The 21,759-nt window shown below is 33.4% G+C and overlaps 1 protein-coding gene across 1 annotated transcript; it reads left to right on the plus strand.

Annotated features, from left to right (window-relative positions):
- The first annotated feature begins 10,042 nt into the window (after positions 1 to 10,042).
- LOC101489036 (phospholipase D gamma 1-like) lies at positions 10,043 to 21,360 on the plus strand. Its single transcript, XM_004510835.4, has 10 exons — positions 10,043 to 11,688; positions 12,330 to 12,446; positions 12,678 to 12,872; positions 13,069 to 13,317; positions 13,861 to 13,929; positions 14,032 to 14,179; positions 14,306 to 14,454; positions 14,765 to 14,944; positions 19,896 to 20,093; positions 20,917 to 21,360. The coding sequence occupies exons 1-10, from the start codon at positions 10,186 to 10,188 to the stop codon at positions 21,208 to 21,210; spliced, it is 3,102 nt and encodes a 1,033-aa protein (XP_004510892.1). The 5' UTR covers positions 10,043 to 10,185; the 3' UTR covers positions 21,211 to 21,360.
- Positions 21,361 to 21,759: the final 399 nt, after the last annotated feature.

The following is a 21,759-nucleotide window of genomic DNA, read 5'->3' on the forward strand; positions in this document are numbered from 1 at the left end:
TCAAGATTACTAGGTTAGAAAAAGGAATTTCTTTGGATTAGTCTCACTATGTTGAAAAGACCCTAAAGAAATATACATACTTTGATTGTAAACATGATTGCACATCATATGATCCAAGTGTGAAACTTTTCAAGAACACTCGTGAAGGTGTTAGACAAACTGAATATGCGAACATCATTGGTAGCCTCAAGTATGCCATTGATTGCACTAGACCCGACCTTACATACGTCGTGGGATTGTTATGCAGGTTTACTAGTAGACCTAGTATGGAACATTGACACGCTATTGAAAGAGTCATGAGATACCTTAAAAGGACCATGAGTCTCGGATTACATTATCAAAGATTTCCTGTCGTCTTTGAAGGATATAGTGATGTTGATTGGAACACCTTATCAGATGACTCCAGAGCACTCAATGACTATATTTTCAGTATAATTGGTGGTGTTGTATCTTGAAAATCGAATAAACAGACAATACTGGCTCAGTCCACTATGGAATCTGAAATGATAGCACTAGTTACTACTAGTGAAGAAGCAAGTTGGTTTAGATGCTTGTTAGCTGAGATCCCTTTATGGGAAAAACCTTTGCCAATTGTGTTGATCCACTGTAATATTACCGCAGCTATTGAAAAGATTGAGAATTTTTATTACCACGGTAAGAGACGACAAATACTTTGTAAGCACAACACAGTTAGAGAATTACTTTCTAAAGGAGATGTTATAATGGATCATGTACGCACTGCTGAAAATTTGGCAGATCCTTTGACGAAATGATTAGCTAGAGAGAAAGTCCTAAGTGCATCCAAAAGGATGGGACTATTGCTTATAGATCAATGAATCACTTATGATGGTAACCCGACCTAAAAGACTGGAGATCCTAAGAATTAGGTTCAATGGGTAATAATAAGTCATAGTGATAAGAGATGAACATGTTATATTATATATGAGAGAAACATGATTCCTGAAGCGATAAAAGGATGAGATAATAGAAACTCTTAATGAGATCTATACTCTACGTGGAGTAGAGTATCTAGCTACAAGAGTACTCTTGATAGACTCGCCTATGTAAATGTGGAAGTGGGGTCACTTCCTGTGAAATTTGGAGGTAGAATTCCTAGAGCGTTCACTATATTGGGATACACGTGCAGGGTCATAAATGCATAAACTTTTGAGAATAAACCCAAATGAAAAGGTTGTGTGTGGGTTTGATGTCAAAGATAGAGTTCAAGACTACGAGTCACTCTTGTTGACTATGAATCTTTGTTATGCAAAGGTTCAAGTCAAAAGACATCTTTGCTTATGCAAAATCTTATAGAAGCTTTTGACGCTATTTCTGAAACCTTCTTTTTAAATTCAAGTGGGGGATTGTTGGAAATGATGATGATATTAATGGAAGATTATTGGAAATAATGATGACATTAATGAGAGCTAGTGTTGTTGTGAATTGAAAAATAAGAAAGTCCCACATAAGAGAGATATCACACACTAGTTGTGTTTATAAGATGGAGGTATAGAACTTGGGGTGTGCTCCTAGGGGTACTCCAATTTTGTAAAGGAGGAAGAATGCATGTAAAATTGACCACCAAACACGCGCGCGCTGTCACCTTCTATCCGGTCAGGCTTAAGCTTGGGTTTGAGCTAAGTGGTGTATTATTTTTTAGTATATGAAAAATTAATAAATTATTTATCTATTTCATATTAAATAAATGTTTGTATTTTTATCTCTTATTGATATGTTAATTGCGTAATTGCCCTCCACCCAAGTCAACATTCAATATTTGATCATGTCTTCCTTCATGAATTCGTGCATCTGTGTGCCCGGTCAAAATCCTAATCTTTGGTCTCGTGCATCTGTTATTGCCTAGTCAAAAACCTAGGTCAAAACCCTAAGTTTAGAGCGCACATTTTGGTGGTCAATCAGTTTGGAGCACACGTTTCTGAGGTCAAAAACTTGGAGCGCGCGTTTTGATGGATCCTTGGTTTTCTCTGATCCAGTTGCGAATTTCCTCTATAAATAGAGGATTTTCCTCAGTTGGAAAAACACACCAAAAGCTCTTTGAATCTGAGAGTTTTCTCTCTTCTCCCCCTTTCTTTCTCACTTCTTCTTTTTCTTTTGAGTGGTCTTAGTACCATATTACGAGTGGCAGTCATCTGACTACCATATTGATGGTGTAATTCTAGAACAACTTTATACGGTGCAGTAGAACTCCGATACATCGTTGTTTTATCCTGGGGACTTCGTGGTTAATAGTATACCTTGCACAAATTGATATTTTCGGTGACATAAATTGATTTTTAAAAGTTTTTCGAAACTCAAAAATAACAAAAAGAGACCATGATTTTTTGAATACATGTGAATTATTTGAGGAATTTAATAGACAATTTGCAAATTATTTACCAGATTATTTGTTATTACAGTCATGAATTAAATAGCTATATCTATCTCTTTCAAGGATGAGGAGAACATGAAGCAAATAACCAGTGATGTGAGCGCAATGCAAAGCAAACTGATTTTTTTTAGATCAATTAAAATCAGTTTCTCATTCTACTCTATCATTCATCCTTCAGAAAATCCTACGAGTGTGTAACTTCCCCACTTTCAAGAGATAACTATCATGGTTGGACGCTAAAGATGGAGAGAATTTTGATTATGAAGAACAAATTTAGGTTAATAATTTGTTGATGGAACGACTCTGGTTCCTGGTGCACTCTTGGATCACGAATTCAACTTCTCCTTTGATTGTAGAAAGTGCATTAAATGGTGAAGGTGATTTAATTTTTATCAGGTGGCCAAATAAATAAATAAATAATAAAATATATTTTTTAAAATTAATATATTAAATTTAATTTCATAGTAATTTTTATTTATATAAGATGTAAATTAAAACCGCTATACAAAAAAATTAATAATAACTATTTATGAAAATAGTGTTTGACTACGCCCTAAGACTTCAAATTTATCAAGTATTAATTATAGCTTTGATCTTCTATTTATACCAATTTGAAATTGGTCTCTTTATTTTTAAAATCGACAGTTTTCGTCACTCTATTAGATTTTTGAACTAAAAATGACGATTGAACGTATTTTAAATGATGTGAGATACAATTTCATGATATAAAATCATTTAGATGCATTACTTATTCATATTTCATTAATTAAATTATAAATATAAATAATTTTTAAAATTGAAAGTTAAATTTTTATGGCATTTATTCTGATTTTATAAAAATTTCTACTTATTGCAAAAAATAATATTGTTTAGGGTAGCCAAGGTTACTCGTGAACAAGAGGCTTCGCCCCTAAGCGTAGTGTTTATTGAAAACACATCAAATATGTGAAATGATTTATAGCACAGGTTATGTGTTGTTCGATTACATCAAGAAATTGCTAATTTGAAGCAGGGGTCACAAAGTGTTTCATTGAATTGAGATGACTTTGGGAAGAAATGGAGCAGTATAGACAATTTCCTCAATGTTCGTGTCCAATTGGTTGTTCTTGTGTGGCAATGAGAAATGCAAGGACTTTCAAACTCAAAGACAAAATAATCCAATTTCAAGTTTGAAGAAGATTGGTTTGAATTAACACTTGTTAACAATAAAAAGAGGAAGAAGAGAAACAACCACTCTAGGGTTTCATAACATAGAATGAACCAAAACTACAGTTAATAGGGTTACAATGAGTATATATATAAAATAAGAGAATTGTTTAGAATTGTCTAAAATACCCTTACTACTAATATATAATAATATTATCTAACATCTCCCCTCAAACTCACGATGCATTAACATGGAGCATCGAGAGTTTGTCAACTAAAAAAAAACGAAAACGTTTAATGGAATGCATCTTTGTGAACAAATCAACAATCTGTAAAGAAGAAGAGACAAACAATAGAATAATCATTCTATGATGAAGATGATGACGAGAGGGGTAACGAGGAGGATCAACAATCGCAGGAGGTGGTTGGACAGCCGGGGGGACAAGAGGGATGTCACCAAAGAAGAAGCAACAATCAAAGAGAAGAACCAAGCCAACAAAAAATCAAACCGAAAAAGGAGTGACAAAAAAAAAGGAGCAACAACCATATCAAAATCAACAGATAGGAACAACCAAATATGTAGCACCGCGAAACTAAATCCAAATAAACCAAGGAGCAACAACCATATCAAAATCAACAGATAGGAACCACCAAAGAAGTAGCACCACGAAACCAAATCCAAATAAACCAATGAGCAACAACCATATCAAATCAACAGATAGGAACCACCAAAGAAGTAGCACCACGAAACCAAATCCAAACAAACCAAACCAAATAGAACCAAACAAAACTAAATCATATCAAACCAAACTAAACAAAGAGAGAAGCAACAAAGCAAATCACTAGAGAGATTAGCAATCAAACAGAAGAAGCAACAGACAGAGCGACGACACAGAAGATCAAATTTTCAGCCTCATCCAAGTATCCAACCCTTCCTAGAAGGTCAATCATACAACCATAATGCTCAATCTGAGGCACAATTCCAAATCTCTCCATTTCTTTGAAGCATCTTCTTCCTTCCTCTACCAAACCACAATGGTTGCAAGCAGATAACACACTAGTCATTGTTATCTCATTCGGTTCAAATCCTTCCCGTAACATTGCTGCGAATACTTCTAACGCTTCCTTCGCACAACCATTGACACCATAACCATTTATCAAAGCATTCCACGACGATGTATCTTTTTCATTCATCTCCTCAAAAAGCAATTTAGCTTTTCCAATTTCCCCACATTTTGCATACATATCAACCAAAGCATACACATGAACATCTTCATCAAGTCGGTTCCTTTGCACAAACCCATGAATCCAAACACCCAAATCCAAAGAACTCAAATCAGCAACAGCAGGAAGAACACTCACAACCGTCACTTTATTCATTTCCACATCCAAACGTCCCCTCATTTCCCAAAACAACTTCAACGCATCGTGCGGTCGTCTATTCTCACAATATCCCCTAATCATCGCATTCCAACTAAGCACATTCTTGACAGGCATACAATCAAACATAACCCTAGCCGCCACAACATCATCATCCTCACAATAACCATGAACCATACTAGTCCAAGAAATAACATTCTTATCCTTCATCTTATCAAACAAATCCCTCGCCAAATCCATACACCCCATTTTCACATACCCATCAATCATAACATTAGAAGCAACAATATCTCTATCAGGCATAACATCAAAAAGCTTCCTGGCCTCACTCATATCCCCACACCTAGCAAACCCAACAATAACAGCAGTCCAAGAAACCAAACTTCTCACAAACATTTCAACCAAAGAAGTCCCAACATACAAATTAACACAAAACCCATTTTTCAAAACAACACAATGAACCTCCAAACCTTCTCTCAAAGCCATACAAATAATGAGACAAACACAATCACTGAGACAAAATAAATTAGGGATAACCTGGTGCTGTGCGAACACGATTTCTCCCCCTACAGACGTCGTTTTACCGATCCAACCGTTGAAGACGAAGACCTGAATGTTGTGAACCTTCTGTCCAAAAATCAGCCAAATCCAACGGTTAACGAATGCGCAATCGATGTTTTTGTGAGACTGATTTAACAAAATCGGGAACAAGGTTACTCTTCTCTTTTCTCTTTTGGTGGTTGCCTTTTCTATCAAAATAGTCTCTCTCTCTTCTCTACGGTAGATCCCAGGATGATAATTCTCAATCATCTCTTCATAACGATCAATCAAACTCCCCCAATAACCATGCAAATAATAATGATTCTCAAAGTAAACTTTACCACCCATTGTTCTTTTTAGCTCGGTTGGTTAGAGCGTCAAACCCTAATGGCTTGTGGAAAGGTTTATAGAACCCTAATAAATTCTTTTTTTTTACTGATCTACTAAAAATAAACGAAAAGCTACAAAGAAAGGGTAAAGCAGAATTAGGACACGGAAAATCTCACTGAATATTGGAATGTTAGAAAAGATAAACTATAATTATATTCCCTAATTGTTGGGAACTCGACAGCGGAATAGAGGCGGGATCGTTCAAGGAGGATCGAAATAGGCTCTAGATACCATGTTAACAAAGAAAAGAGAAAGCAAGAGGAACCAACCACTCTAGGGTTTCATAACATAGAATGAACCAAAACTACAGTTAATAGGGTTACAATGAGTATATATATAAAAGAAGAGAATTGTTTAGAATTGTCTAAAATACCCTTATTACTAATATATAATAATATTATCTAACAACACTGACATTGTTTGAATGCAAATGTTATTCCTTCTTCTATAGTTTGACATTTACTTTTAGGACATCTATCACATGATAGAAATGTTAGCATATACTTAAATACCTGATGCAAGACATAGTGCGTGTGATATATGCCACACGGCAAAACAAAAAAGATTGTCTTTTGAAATTAGTAATAGTAATGCTATTCATATCTTTGATTTGGTTCATTTAGATATTTGGGGACCATTTTTCACTGCCTTTGTACATAGTTACAAATATTTTTTTTACTATCTTGGATGATTGTAAGTCTATTATTGGATTAAATAAATACTTTTTTTAAAGAATATTATATTAGATACATATTGATAATTGTTATAAGAGATTGTAATGATTGAATGTTGTTATAATTTTTTTTTGTGATTGTGACAATGACTAAAATATACTATTTATAAAAGACAAATGATCAAAATGCATCAAAATAATGATAAAACGACCAAAATAAATATTAGGTAAAAGATAAATGACCAAAATTATATTTAAGTCTATTATATTTTATGTGCTTAATTGCAGTTTTAGTCTCCTTATTTATACCAATTCACGAAATCAGTCCTCATATTTTTAAATTTGACAGTTTTGATTATTCATTTTGATTTTTTTAACTAAAAAATAGCGATGTGACATATCTTAAATAATGTGACATATAATACAATAATACAGAATAATTCACATTCATGAAATCGCAATAAAACTATCTAAAAACTTAACTTTTAACTTCAATTTTTATTTTATTTTTTAATTTAATCAATGATATATAAATAATTAATACATTTAGATAGTTCTACGTCATGAAATCATATATCGCATCATTTAAAAAATGTCAAATCATAATTTTTTTAATTTAAAAATTTGATAAAAGAACAAAAACTGTCAATTTTTAAAATAGAGGAACCAATTTTATGAATTGATGAAAATAAAAGAACAAAAATCGCAATTAAATTTATTTTATATTCTCGTTATTTTGGTGGTAAAAATGGACAAATGAAAAAATGAAAAGAATTCTATCTCATGATGAAGTAATTTTGGAGGAAATTTGAGTGGGAGAAATCGTGGCATTTGATGTAAGTTTGAAATCAATATTCTATTTAATTAGACTAACAAAAGTTCTAGTCAACGTTGCCATTTTAATCTACAAACGTCCACATGGCAAGTGATTCATAATTTTTATTACATATGCATATATTGCGGTTCAAAAACAGAAGAAAAAAAACTATTATTTTTGTGAAAGACAAAAAAATAATTTTTTTTATCCCAATTTATTTTTATATAAAAATAAAAAAAAAATCATTTTTTTGTCATAAATTAATATGTCTTTCATATTTTATTTAGAGATCAAAATGAGTTGGTCTTCAAAGATGTGCTTCTATTTCTATTACCAAGACTTTACATAAGCTTAAAGAAATGTTGACTCATTGTTTCCTCCGCCAATTGAAGTTGAACAAATACAAAAAATGTTTTATACTTTCCCCAACCAATTGAAGTTGAACAAATACAGAGAATCATTCACTTTTTTGGACGTTTAATATTTCCACTAGTTCCCATTCCTATTTATCCATGTCAAAAACAAAGAGCCCGTCATGATCAAATTCAAACATGTGTCTCTATCATAATAAACTTTGGGTTAAAATATATTTTTAAGAGTTTTAATTAGGTCATCCGTCAAAAAAAGAAGTTTTAATTAGGTCTCTAGTATTTATTTTAGTTTCCGAGGTGATACAAATAATACACGGAGTTTAAAGAAAAAGAATCACATCGAAACCTAACATAAAAATAAAAATAAAGCTCGATAAATAATAATAAAAAATATTATTCAAGTGTTAATAGCATATAGTTAATTACTTTTCAATCAATGTTTTTTTGGGTAGGTTTATGTAGTTATATGAAAAATAAAACTCAAATATTTCCATCACAACAAACTCTCTTGGTTGTATTTTCAATTATTTATTTAGTAGTGAAAATGACAAAAGACTAATATTTTTGTTGATTATTTTTTTACTTAATAATAAATAGTATTATATATAAGGTCTAATTTAATAGAAAAATATCAATATTATTAAATTTGATATATGTCTCAAATTCGAATAAAAAATATTGCAATTAAATGCGAATATTTTTACCATAAATCCATGTGGGTTAGTATGATCTATTCCCACCTTTCTTCATAGGGTAATTAAATGTGAGATTGGAGATATTATTTTTCCATGTTTGTTACAAATTTATAATTATAATAATGTTGAGGCTTAAATACAATGTTACTCTTCATATTTTTATTAATTCATGAAATTGATTCTTTTATTTAAAATATGACGGTTTTGTTTTTTTATTTTAATTTTTTAACTAAAAAATAAAAATATGACACGCTTTTAATGATGTCACATACGATACAATGATGTAAAATGATTTACACATGTGAAATCACAATAAAATCATTTAAAAACTTAACTTTTAACTTCGAAAATCTTTTCATGAAATCATTTGTCACATCATTTAAAATATACCAAATCGTTATTTTTTAATTCAAAATTTTGAGTAAATGACCAAAATTGTCGTTTTTTATCTGTAAATTGGTGAAAATAAAGATACTACAACTGCAATTAAAACTAATATTTATTCTCAACTATAAAATCTTCTAAGAAATAAAATAAAACTATCCAATTTTTCATATTTTTATTCTAATGAAGGAGGTGGAAATTTTTTTGAATAAAGGTGTAAATAAAATTGATGTAACTACTCGTATTGATGTAGCTAAATAAACAAGTTTTAGGTCAAAGTTTTTCTAAAAGTGTATTTAACTATAAAGGTCGACTACTTTTATTGATGCAAATTGATGTATTTAACTTAAGTTAAGTCGAACTTTAGAGTTTGACCTACATCGAAAATGTTAGGTCAAAACCTTATTTATTGTCTGTAAAAGACTAAATTTTAAGACTTGATAAGATATTTTTTACTATATTACAAGATTTGAAAGCCTAATTGACTATTATTTATGAAATCTACATTGCTCACGACTAGAGTTGTATAAATAAACAAACACATTAACTTCACAATAAACTTAAATTCTATTTTAATATTTAACACAATCTTTTAAAATACCTAACATTTTATTACATCATATTTAAATTATATTTTAAAATAATACATTTAAATATTTCAAAAATTAATGCAGAATATTAAATTATAAAAAATGTTAATAAATTTATAACTAAATACCCTTTTAAAGAAACCTTGATCTAAAAAAATGTTTAATTTCGTAGACTTTATCGGTTGATTTCACATATTTCGACTTGCTCCAATATATGAGACCTTTGCACACGTCGTCGATGGTTGCTGGTGGGACCAAGCTGACCTGGTATGTCTGCATAAGAAGAACAAAAACAAAAAACCAGAGATCTTTTAAAGTTTAAACTATCTTCTTCTTCTTCTTCTTCTTCTTCTTTCAAATCTTCAAAAGCCAAAAACTTTCCTTCTCTTCCATCATCAAAATCTTCCCTTTCAATTTCAACTACGTTTAATTTTTAATTTTATCCTACACCTCCATTGATCCTTATACCCATCTCCAAAATTCGCATCATATCATAATTTTTTATTCGATCATTCAAAATCTAGCATCTTTTTCCCTCTTTGAATAATAAAAATCTCCCCTTTCAGAATTCTAAATTTAACTTTTTTTTATATTCTGTTGTGTATATTAATCAATTAATTTCTTTTGGGGTATCTTCTAATACCCTTTTCTGCATATGCATCAAAAGTCAAATCTTTAATACATCTTGCATCAGGGTCAACTTCTATGACCCTTATGTGCATGTGCATCAAAATCAAATTTTGAATAGCTTTGCATCATCAAGGGTTATACAGATTAAAACTGAATTCATTCAATTCTGAGTTTTGATTCATGGACAATTCTGGGTCTTCTTCACATCCATATGGATATCCAAATCCAAATTCAAATTCAAATTCAAATCCATATGCATATGCATACCCTCCATATCCATATCCATATCCACCTCCACATCCAAATCCACACCCCCCTCATGGTCCTATTGATCCATATGCACCCCCACCTTCAACTACTCCTTATTCATCATATGGATCATCATATCCACAAAATTCTTCACATTCCTTCAACTATTCCAACTCTTATCCACCACCAAACTCTTTAGAGTTTCCAAATCCTCAACAAACTCATGCTTATCCTTATCCTTATCCTTACCAAACCCCTCCAATAGTATCTCAAAGTCAAAGTGAAAACCCTCCTCATAGTTCTCCTTACCCTCCTTTGAATCATCTTATGAGCAATGTTCATTTATCTGATTATAACAAACCAAGTGCACCTCATATAATGACACATTCATATTCAGTTTCAAATGAAGAGAAGAAAGAGGAATTTCATGGTCATTCTAGTCATCATTCATTTTCAGGTTTTGATGATTCTAACAAACTTTCAGCTTTTTCTGGTTCATTTGATGATTCAGTTCATAGTCAAAGTTTGCAGATTGTTCCAGTTCAGAATAAAGGATCTCTTAGATTTTTGCTTTTGCATGGTAATTTAGATATATGGATTCATGGAGCTAAGAATCTTCCAAATATGGATATGTTTCATAACACTTTAGGGAATATGTTTGGTAAGTTTCCTGGTAATGCTAGTAGCAAGGTTGAGGGAACTAGGAGTTCGAAGATTACAAGTGATCCGTATGTGTCGATTTCGGTTTCTAATGCTGTAGTTGGTAGGACTTTTGTGATTAGTAATAGTGAGAATCCTGTTTGGGAGCAGCACTTTCATGTTCCTGTTGCACATCATGCTGCTGAAGTTCATTTTGTTGTTAAGGATAGTGATGTAGTTGGTTCCCAGCTTATTGGAATTGTGGCGATTCCGGTGGAACAAATATTCTCGGGCGGAAAAGTACAAGGGACTTACCCTATCCTTAATAACAATGGGAAGCCTTGTAAGCCTGGTGCTGTTTTGAGTGTTTCCATTCAGTATATTCCAATGGAGAAACTGATCATTTATCATCAAGGAGTTGGTACCGGGCCGGAGTATATCGGTGTGCCGGGGACGTATTTTCCGTTGCGGAAAGGTGGAGCGGTTACTTTATATCAAGATGCTCATGTTCCAGATGGTTGTCTCCCTAATGTCATGCTTGATCATGGGAGGTACTATGCTCATGGACAGTGTTGGATTGACATCTTCGAGGCGATACGTCAAGCGAAGCGTTTGGTTTACATTACGGGGTGGTCAGTTTGGCACAAAGTTAGGTTGGTAAGGGATGCTGGTAATGTTCATGCGGCGGGTTTCACCCTTGGTGATCTTCTTAGGTCTAAGTCTCAGGAAGGAGTAAGAGTGCTTCTCCTTGTTTGGGATGACCCTACCTCAAGAAGCATTCTTGGTTATAATACAGTAAGCAATGCAATTTATTTTGTGTTACCTTTTTGCTGCATGTTGTTATCATAATTGTGTCATTGTGACACTTTGTTATCTTTATAATGAGTTTTATAAGGAAGAAAAAAATCGATGTTAGCTATTAGGAACATAAACTTAGGAAGGAAAAAAGAAATTGTTAAGGTGATGAAGTGATGATAGTAATTTTACGCTACGGCAAGTGGGATTCAGAAGTGAGGGTATTGATTCTTTAACACATTTTTCTTGGTTACTAGATGAATACCTTCTACTAAAAAGAAGTTATATTTGCTCTTCCAAAATGGTTGGTGATGGCTCAAAATAACTCAAAGCTTTCTTCAATTCAAAGTTGTTTATAGTTGGATTAGGGGCTTTTCGCTTCTTGGCTTGTGAATTTTTGTCATCCAGCATGCTCTGCTTATAATCTGTCATATTAACTTGTTGGTGCCATTCTCTAAATGGTTATTTTGATTATGTGATGTGGTGCTTTTTTTGGGCATGATCTATGAAGTTTACTTTATTTCAAGTTTTATTCAGATTCTTGAACAAGTTTTTTTTTTAATACATGTCTAAGTATATAAGGATATAATTTGCATTTTTTTTTTTTAGTTAATTATATAAAACATCTGCTTAACATTCAGGATGGTGTCATGGCAACCCACGATGAAGAAACACGACGATTTTTCAAGCACTCTTCTGTGCAAGTGCTACTCTGTCCTCGCATTGCCGGAAAACGACATAGCTGGGCCAAACAAAAGGTTTGGTTTAACAGTGATTGTAATTGAAACAATTTGCTTTACTTCATTCCTTGGTTCCTCTTTTTATTAAGATTCTAAATCATGTTCTTCTTTGCCTTCGGTTTATTTTATGATGCACATATTAGTGTTGATTAGGTGATCCAATTTGGTAATTTTGCTAACTTACTATCACAAATATTAGAATTTATGATAAGGTTCTGATTTCCTCATTAAACTCCTTTTAATTATCAGGAAGTTGGAACAATATATACACATCATCAAAAGACTGTAATTGTGGATGCTGATGCCGGAAATAACAGAAGAAAAATTGTAGCATTTGTTGGTGGACTTGATTTGTGTGACGGTCGATATGATACTCCCAACCATCCCATCTTTAGAACTCTACACACACTGCATAAGGATGATTATCACAACCCTACTTTCGCGGTAATATATAATGTGTTGCTATCTATCTACCACTGTGCGATTAAAATTTTGCTACAAATATGACAGTTGTTGTCCTATTTTATCTTAAGAATCAAGCATTTTAACTCTTGTGGATTTTGGTAGCTAGGAACTGACAAGTTTCAGTTTGAAACAAGAACGCCAATTTATTCTAATGATGCGGACTACTGAATGACAGGGTACTACTAGCGGCTGTCCACGGGAACCATGGCATGATTTGCATTCTAAAATTGATGGTCCAGCAGCTTACGATGTTTTGACCAACTTTGAGGAGCGGTGGTTAAGAGCTGCGAAACCTAGAGGGATAAAAAAGTTGAAGAGTTCATATGATGATGCATTGCTCAAGATAGAAAGAATTCCAGATATTATTAGTGTATCTGAGACTCCTAGTGTTGGTGATGATAATCCTGAAGCTTGGCATGTTCAGGTATTTATTCAATTACTACTGAATAGATATTTAGACTTTCTAGAACTAATTTATTCGCTTAAATATGCTATATTTTAAATAAAAAAACAGGCTTAAATATATTTTTTGTTCCTGCAAATGGATCACTGTTTTAATTATAGTCATGTAACTTTTTGTTTTGTTTTTTATACTTGAAAATATACCACTTTTTGCTTTTGGTCCTTTTGTTTTAGTCGCTATAAAATTTGTTCGTGTTGGAATTAGTCCTTGTAATATATGTCTAATATTCATTTTAGTCCTTATGTAATCTGTATTGAAGGGACTAAAATCAACTACTCTACTTATTACATGGACTGATTCCAACATGACCAAATTTTACAGCGACTAAAACAAAACAAAAAGTGATATATTTGCAAGGGTTCAATTTTTCTATGGGGACTTAAAAACAAAAAATAGTATATTTGCGGGGATAAAAAACATACTTAAACCTAATTTATACACTACTTAAAGAAAACTAGCTATTCATTGAGAAAACTATTTGATTGTGTATACCATGGAATGCAGATATTTCGTTCAATAGATTCGAACTCTGTCAAGGGATTTCCAAAGGAGCCAAGAGATGGATCAAAAAAGGTGAACAAAAAGAGTTTTATTTTTCTTGTTTGATTTCAATTCGCTAGAATTGAGCCACCGTATATGTAACGGAGAGTTTTAAACATAATTGTTTTTTTACAGAACCTCGTATGTGGGAAGAATGTGCTGATTGACATGAGCATACATACAGCATACGTAAAGGCCATTCGTGCTGCACAGCATTACATTTATATAGAGAATCAATATTTCATTGGTTCTTCATACAATTGGAGCCACAATAAAGACATTGGTAAGTATCTTATTTCTAAACCCATGTTGCTTGTTGCTTGCCTTAAAGAATTATAAAAATCAAGGGTAAAGATTAGAATCATTTTAAAGATCTTTCTTGATGTTAAAACTTGTCATGTTTTTGCAGGTGCTAATAATTTGATTCCGATGGAAATTGCACTGAAGATTGCTGAAAAAATAAAGGCGAATGAGAGGTTTGCGGTGTACATAGTTATTCCAATGTGGCCGGAGGGTGTTCCAACAGGGGCTGCCACTCAAAGGATTCTTTTTTGGCAGGTATGTCTCAACTCACAATATGAAAGTCAATTATTTTACCTGCAAGGATTTGATTGAACATTCGGATTACTCTACTTCGAACCCTGCTAAATAAATTAAGATTTCAAACACGTATTTGACCTATTGATCTTAACAAAAGATATGAAAAAAACTTATGTGATGTTGGAAGAACTTTCAAATGAGTGATAGTGCTAATTGTCTTTTAGAAATCCGAATTGATGTCAATATGAAAGTCAATAGTGCCTACCTAAGAGTGCTTAACTTTTGTCTTGCATTATTTACCTTGGATTTTTTTATTGAATTTTTTCAGAATAAAACGATGCAAATGATGTACGAGACAGTATACAAGGCGTTGGTTGAAGTTGGGCTCGAAACAGCATTCTCTCCACAAGACTATTTGAACTTTTTCTGTCTTGGAAATCGAGAGACGGTAGATATGCATGAGAGTAGTATTGCGTCTGGAACTCCTCCCCCGCCGAATACTCCACAAGTATGAATTCTATGTTCCCCTTCCCTTGCTCTGGCTTTCCCAATTACATTTTTTCTGTTACCATAGTGCCATGATTGTAAACCTCCTGCTATGTTGTCATATAGTGGTTATAGTAGTGCTATAGTGCTACGCCAGAGGAATTTAAACAAATTGTTATTGTTTCGCATACACTAATTAGTATAAAGTGTTGCTTAATTGCCCTTATAGTGGTGCTATAGTACTATAGCATTGAAGAATTCCAACAAACCGCAATGTTTCGCCATCTGCGATTTAAACATTGGCCTCCTGCAGTAAACAATGAATCCGTGTAAAATTCTAGAAATCTAGTATCGGTGCAACATATATATATATAAGCTCTACATTTTTAAATAGGTAACTGTTTCCTTCCACTCAGAAGGTGGAAAATTGTTATAATCTTTGTTGAAGCGTCCTTAGTTTCAAGAATTAGGGAAATATATTTTATTGAATTGATACAATACATCAGATATATATATATATATATATATATATATACACACACAAGAGATTACTATACAACTAAATTTGTATTAGTACTCATACAATCAAATCTCTATAATTGAGGGATATTTTTAGAAATAGATTTGGACGCTCCCCTTCAAACTGGTGAATAGTTGTTCTCCATTCCCAACTTGGATACAATTCTTTCAAAATTGTTTCTGTTTAGCCCTTTAGCTAGAAGATCTCCAAGGTTTCCTTGGGAGGAGACATATGGAGTGTAGATTAGGTTACTATTGAGTTTTTCTTTGATGAAATGTCTGTCAACTTCAATATGATTGGTTCTGTCATGCTGTACTAGATTATGTGCTAGGCTAATCGCAGATTTATTATCACAATATAGTTTCATTGGTTCATCCCACTTTATGTTCAGGTCCTCCAAAATGATCTTCAACCATACTAACTCGCATATCCTTTGTGCCATTGCCCTAAATTCTGATTCAGAATTGGATTTGGATACCACACTTTGTTTCTTACTCTTCCAAGTCACAAGATTCCCACATAGGAAAGTGCAATATCCTATGGTTGACCTTCTATCTACAATTGACCCTGCATAGTTAGCATCAGTATATGCTTCAAGACCCACATTTTCATTTTGTCTGAACAAAATTCCTCTTCCTGGGGTTCCCTTTCAAATATTGCACGATTATAAGTGCAGCTTACAAGTGTACCTCCTTTGGTTGGTGCATGAATTGACTGACTAGGCTTACAACGAAGGCAACATGAGGTCTAGTATGTGACAAATATATGGGTCTTCCAACTAATCTTTGGTACATTTCCTTGTCAATTGGAATGTCTTCTTCTGCATTTCCCAACTTAAAATTTGGGTCTATTGGTACTCATTGTCCGGTTCTTGCAGAAGATCTGTGATGTATTTTTGTTAGGATATGAAGATCCCTTTCTTAGAGTGAGCCACTTAAATTTTTGCAAGGTTTTAATCTCAAATTCCTTGGCTAGGTGTTGTCCTAATAGTTGTTGCTCCTTTTCATCATCACCGGTCACTATAATGTTGCTCACATATACCAATAACACCGTTACTCCCCCTAACTCAGAGTGTTTGATAAAGAGGGTATGATCTCCTTGGCTTTGTTTGAAGCCTAGACCCACCATGACTCTAGCAAATCTCCCAAACCATGCTCGTGACAATTGTTTTAAGTCCATATAGAGCCTTTTTTAGCTTACAAACGTTGTTGGCAGCAATATGCTGACTGTATCCAGGGAGTAAGTCTATATAAATCTCTTCTTCTAGATCTCCATGGAGAAAGGCATTTTTACATCAAATTGGTGCAAGTTTCAACTGTAATTAGCTGCTAGAGATAATATTACCCTGACGGTATTCATTTTTGCAACTAGAGCAAATGTTTTCAAGCAATCCACTCCATACGTTTGAGTAAATCCTTTAGCTACCAACATTTCCTTGTACTTCTCAATAGACCCATCAGTCTTGTACTTTATAGTGTATACCCACTTGCATCCTACATGTTTCTTTCCATTTGGTAGAAGGACCAAATCCCAAGTACCATTCTTGTCCAGTGTTTCCATTTCAAAGTCCATGGCTTATGTGTATTTCTTGTCAAACAATGCTTCAGATATAGAGGTAGGTATAGTGGTAGTGTTCAGGCTTGTGAGGAAGGCTTTATGGGTAGGTGAGAATTGTTCAAAGCATAAGTAGTTGGATAGAGGGTATAGTGGCTTGTTGGTACATGTCCTAGTATTCTTCCTAAGGTAAATTGGGATATGGAGGTCATCATAAGTTGGTGTTGTGTTGGATTCTGATTCCGGTGCATGGGAAGATTCATAGATTGGATAACTAGAGTTTGAAGCGTCAAGAGAAGTTACCTCATGTAAAGTCGGATTGGACTCTTGAATATGAATAGATTCAAGAATGATCTTTGTTCTTCTTGTATATACTAGATTCTTCTCGTATCTTATATTAGTGCCATATTTTCCATCTTTCTTAGTATCAATTCAGTCTCAACATTGTTATTTCTTTTTTTTTCAAAATCAGTTTCAATCTCAATTTTTGGTTCAAGAATCAACCCAGGAAGTAGAAGAGACTCATGGAAGAGTACCCGATAACAAAAAATTTATGGGATGGTGGATGATAGCATTTGTAACCCTTTTGAGTGGAAGAGTACCCGATAAAGACACATTTTAAGGCTCTCGGATCAAGTTTTCCTCCACCTTCACTATTAATATGGACGAACGACACATACCAAATATTCTAGGGGTAAGGTTACTAGAAGTGGACACATTAGGATAAAATGAGGACTTAGCCTCCATAGGGGTTTTGGAGGCAAGGAGAATATAAGGTAAACGATTTATGAGATACGATGCAGTTAAAACTGCCTCTCCCCAAAATTTCTTGGGACCTTTATTTTGAAATAACATCGCTCTAGTTTGATTTAACAAGTGCCCATTTTCCTCTAAGTAATCCCATTTTGTTGTGTGTTTTAACACATTATGACTCCTGAATAGTGCCCTCCTTTTGACAGAAAGAGTTAAGTCTACTATTAAAGTAATCTTTGACATTATCAGACTTAATCCTTTTAATATTCACTCCAAATTGTTTTTTCATCATGGAGAAGAACTGTACAAACACATAACTGACTTCAAATTTTTGTTTTAGTGAGTAAATCCAAGTAACCTGAGTACAATCATCAACAAAAGGTTACAAACAAACGGACACCTGATGTATTTGTAATATTAGAGGGACCCCATACATCAGTATGATCTAAACGAAATGGAGAAGTACTCATTTGGTTACTAACTGAAAAAGGTACACGGTTGTGTTTAGCAAGCTCGCACACCTCATAGTGAAGACTTTCTACCTCTAATTTCTTGAAGAGGGAAAGAAAAAACTGTTTTATGACTCTAAATGGAGGATGACCAAAGCGGCAGTGGTACAAAATGACCTTATTTCTATTGGTATTTACTGATTTAAAAAAAAAAAAAAAAAAAAAGGGTTGTTATTGTTGAGTAGAGTTGGTGGAAGATTTTGATTATCCAAGTAATAAAGACCATTCCATTCTCTAGCATTACCAATTGTCCTCCCTGAATTCTTGTCTTGAAGGACACAAGATTTGTTATAAGAAACATTACATGATAGGTCTTGTGTTAGTTTTTGTATGGAAATTAAGCTAGTGGACAATTTAGGAATATGATGGACATTTCTTAGAGTTATGGAAGAGTTTATTTAGACATCTCCTTGACTTGCTGCAGTTATAAGGGTACCATCTGTTGTGGATATTTTCTTGTTGCTAGGGCAAGGTGAATAAGTGAAGAAGTGTGTAGGTAAGGGTGTCATGTAGTAAGTGGCTCCAAAATCCAGTATTCAGTATTGGTTATAAGGTGTGTATCTGAAGCATTAAGTCCAAAAGAAAATTGAAACTTACCAAGAGGAAGTGTACTTGTATATACCAGGGAACTAGTACCTCATCTTCATTGAGTCGGACCAATTCACTTTTGCTTTCTTTAGCTGTCATATTCGTAAAACCAACAGAAAGACGATATTAAAGACAAAAGATTGATCTATCAAACAAAACAAACTTCAAACGTCCAAAAAATATCCACAAATTGTAAGTGTGCTGCAATGCCGCAATAACAATAGTGGCCAAAGTCGGTAACATAAAAGTCTGAGCAAAAATCATATGAGCTTCAAATGACCCACAAACAAAAGTGATCTGGTTGGAAAGTGAACACTCAAAACGGAACGAGAAACGACTGATCTACAATCTGGTTGAAAACGGCAGTGAACGAAGGTCTATAAGACGGTGTGTGGTGCACACGCGCCAGAGATGACGTTGCGAGTGGGTGTCGAGTGCCGGATTGGAAGGCGCGCGTGAATGGGCGTTAACAGCAGTGCTTTGGGTTCCGGCTGATGTAATGGAGGCGAGTCTTGTGGTGTGGGCGATGGCGTGAAGTAGGCGATCAAAGGTGGTCAAACAAACCTGAACAGTAATGGGGTGAATAGTGAACCCGCTATGGCAGCTAACAGGCCAAAAAGAAATCTCAAATTGCTACAATAAAGGAAGCAATATGGGCCACAATGAAGGTGGCTAAGGTTTCTAGAAAAAGAAATTGCAATGAAGGCGATAGGTTTATGCAAAAGCGAGACTCCTAAAGACCGAGAACTCTGATACCATCTCAAAAATTAGGGAAATGTATTTTATCAAATTGAAATATGCTAACTATACATCATTTATAAATATATATTTATATAAAAGATTACTATACAAATAAATCCCTATTAGACTATACAACCAAATTCCTATAATTGAGGGATATTTTAGAAACGGATTTCGATACTTAGTTTTTTTTAAATTTCTTTAAATATATGGCTAATGAGTAGGGCAAGTGTTGGTATGTCACTTTTGTGGTATTTAATGAATGCAATAGTAAACTATATTTTTATATGTTGGTGTTCTTTGGACAGGCAAATACCCGAAACAACCGGCGTTTCATGATTTATGTTCATTCAAAAGGCATGATAGTTGATGATGAATATGTAATTTTGGGGTCAGCAAACATCAACCAGCGGTCTATGGAAGGAACAAGGGACACTGAGATTGCAATGGGAGCCTACCAACCTCAATATACTTGGGCAAGAAAACAGTCTTATCCCCGCGGACAGGTATACACATTCTAAGTTATTGCCTTCTCATATTTTTTTCAACAACACATTGTTTAATATACCAAATTTAAGTTTCAGTTATGGCATTCAAGCTTTTTCTCTAGGTTGTTTTAGACTTCTGATGGATTTCCTCATACTTAATGGAAACCCAAGTCAAAAAACAATTTTATTTCCTTTCTTCCTTTTATATGTAGCAAGTACTGTTACTTCAAATTGAAGATATGTCATGTCTTGTGTCTCTGTGTCTGACACATGTTAATGTCCAACACAACAACGAAAAATATATATTTAATCACTTTCATTTTCTTAAACTATTACCACTGTTTATTTGTAAATGTCGTGTCTATGTCATTGCTTCATATATATGTAGAGACAACCTAGCCTCAGCAGGCCTTAAAATAACGTCTAATACGCATTTGTCAACATAATTGTTAAGGCCCTAAAAGTTCTGAATTTAGGGTTTGAATTCTTTTGTTTTTTTCTAACCATGTTACTGGTGACAAATATCCACTGCCTCTGTCAATCATAAACTACCTGACCACTTTTAGTTGGGTCTCCCTCCCAACCACATTTTTTCCATTCACAAGGCTCGAATCTATAAGACCTTACTTACAGGGTCTGAGTCCAGTTTCACTTGGATCAACGTAACGTCCGTAGCTTTAGAATTATGCAAAAATACTGATGTATTTTTTTTGTCCTGAATCAAACAAAATAATAGATACTACAGTAGCTACAATGCATTGCTGTTTTTCACACTATGTTATGTCTACATTTTTGCAATCATAATTACATGTTTGTTTGTTTGTGAAACTACACAATGTAGGTTCATGGATACAGGATGTCACTTTGGGCGGAGCATACCGGAACAATCGAAGACTGTTTCTTACAACCGGAGAGCCTGGAATGCATGAGAAGGGTTAGAACAATGTCAGAAATGAACTGGAAACAATTTTCATCCAATGATGTGACAGAAATGAGAGGGCATTTACTAAAGTACCCTGTAGAAGTTGATAGAAAGGGTAAGGTTAGATCTCTTCCTGGTCATGAAGAGTTTCCTGATGTTGGAGGGAAGATTGTAGGATCATTTATTGCCATTCAAGAAAATTTAACCATTTGATGACTTTTTTTCATTCATTCACATTGTTGGTCATTAGCATAGGATGAATGTAAATTACAAAATACAAGTTAAACAATTTTGAAATGCATGATGGTTGAGTTAAGGAAACATCACATTTAATGTATAGTAATAAAATCAGTTTTATAGTCAGATATTTATTTACTCTTTCTCTGTAGAAAATATTGTTTTGTAAAACTGTAATTTAGAATTGAAGTACTAATTTGTTTTATCTCATACTAGTTATACATTCCTTCAAATTCAATACTTGATGTACACAAGATATGCAAACATGTGAGATTTTTTTTAACTTGACGTGCATTGAGATTTGAAACATCAAAATTTCCAACAATTTATTTCACACGATAATTTTTTATTTATTTTTTATCGATTTTTAAATTGATTTTTCACTGAATTATTTGATACTATTTAGACATAATTCAAATATATAATTATTTTAATTAAATTTAGAAATATATCTTAATGTGATTTTTCACTCCTTTCGTCTTATAATGAATCCCTTTAGTAAAATAAATTATCTCAAAATAAATA

Source organism: Cicer arietinum, chromosome 7 (assembly GCF_000331145.2).
Source record: "Cicer arietinum cultivar CDC Frontier isolate Library 1 chromosome 7, Cicar.CDCFrontier_v2.0, whole genome shotgun sequence".
NCBI classification, from domain to species: Eukaryota; Viridiplantae; Streptophyta; class Magnoliopsida; order Fabales; family Fabaceae; genus Cicer; species Cicer arietinum.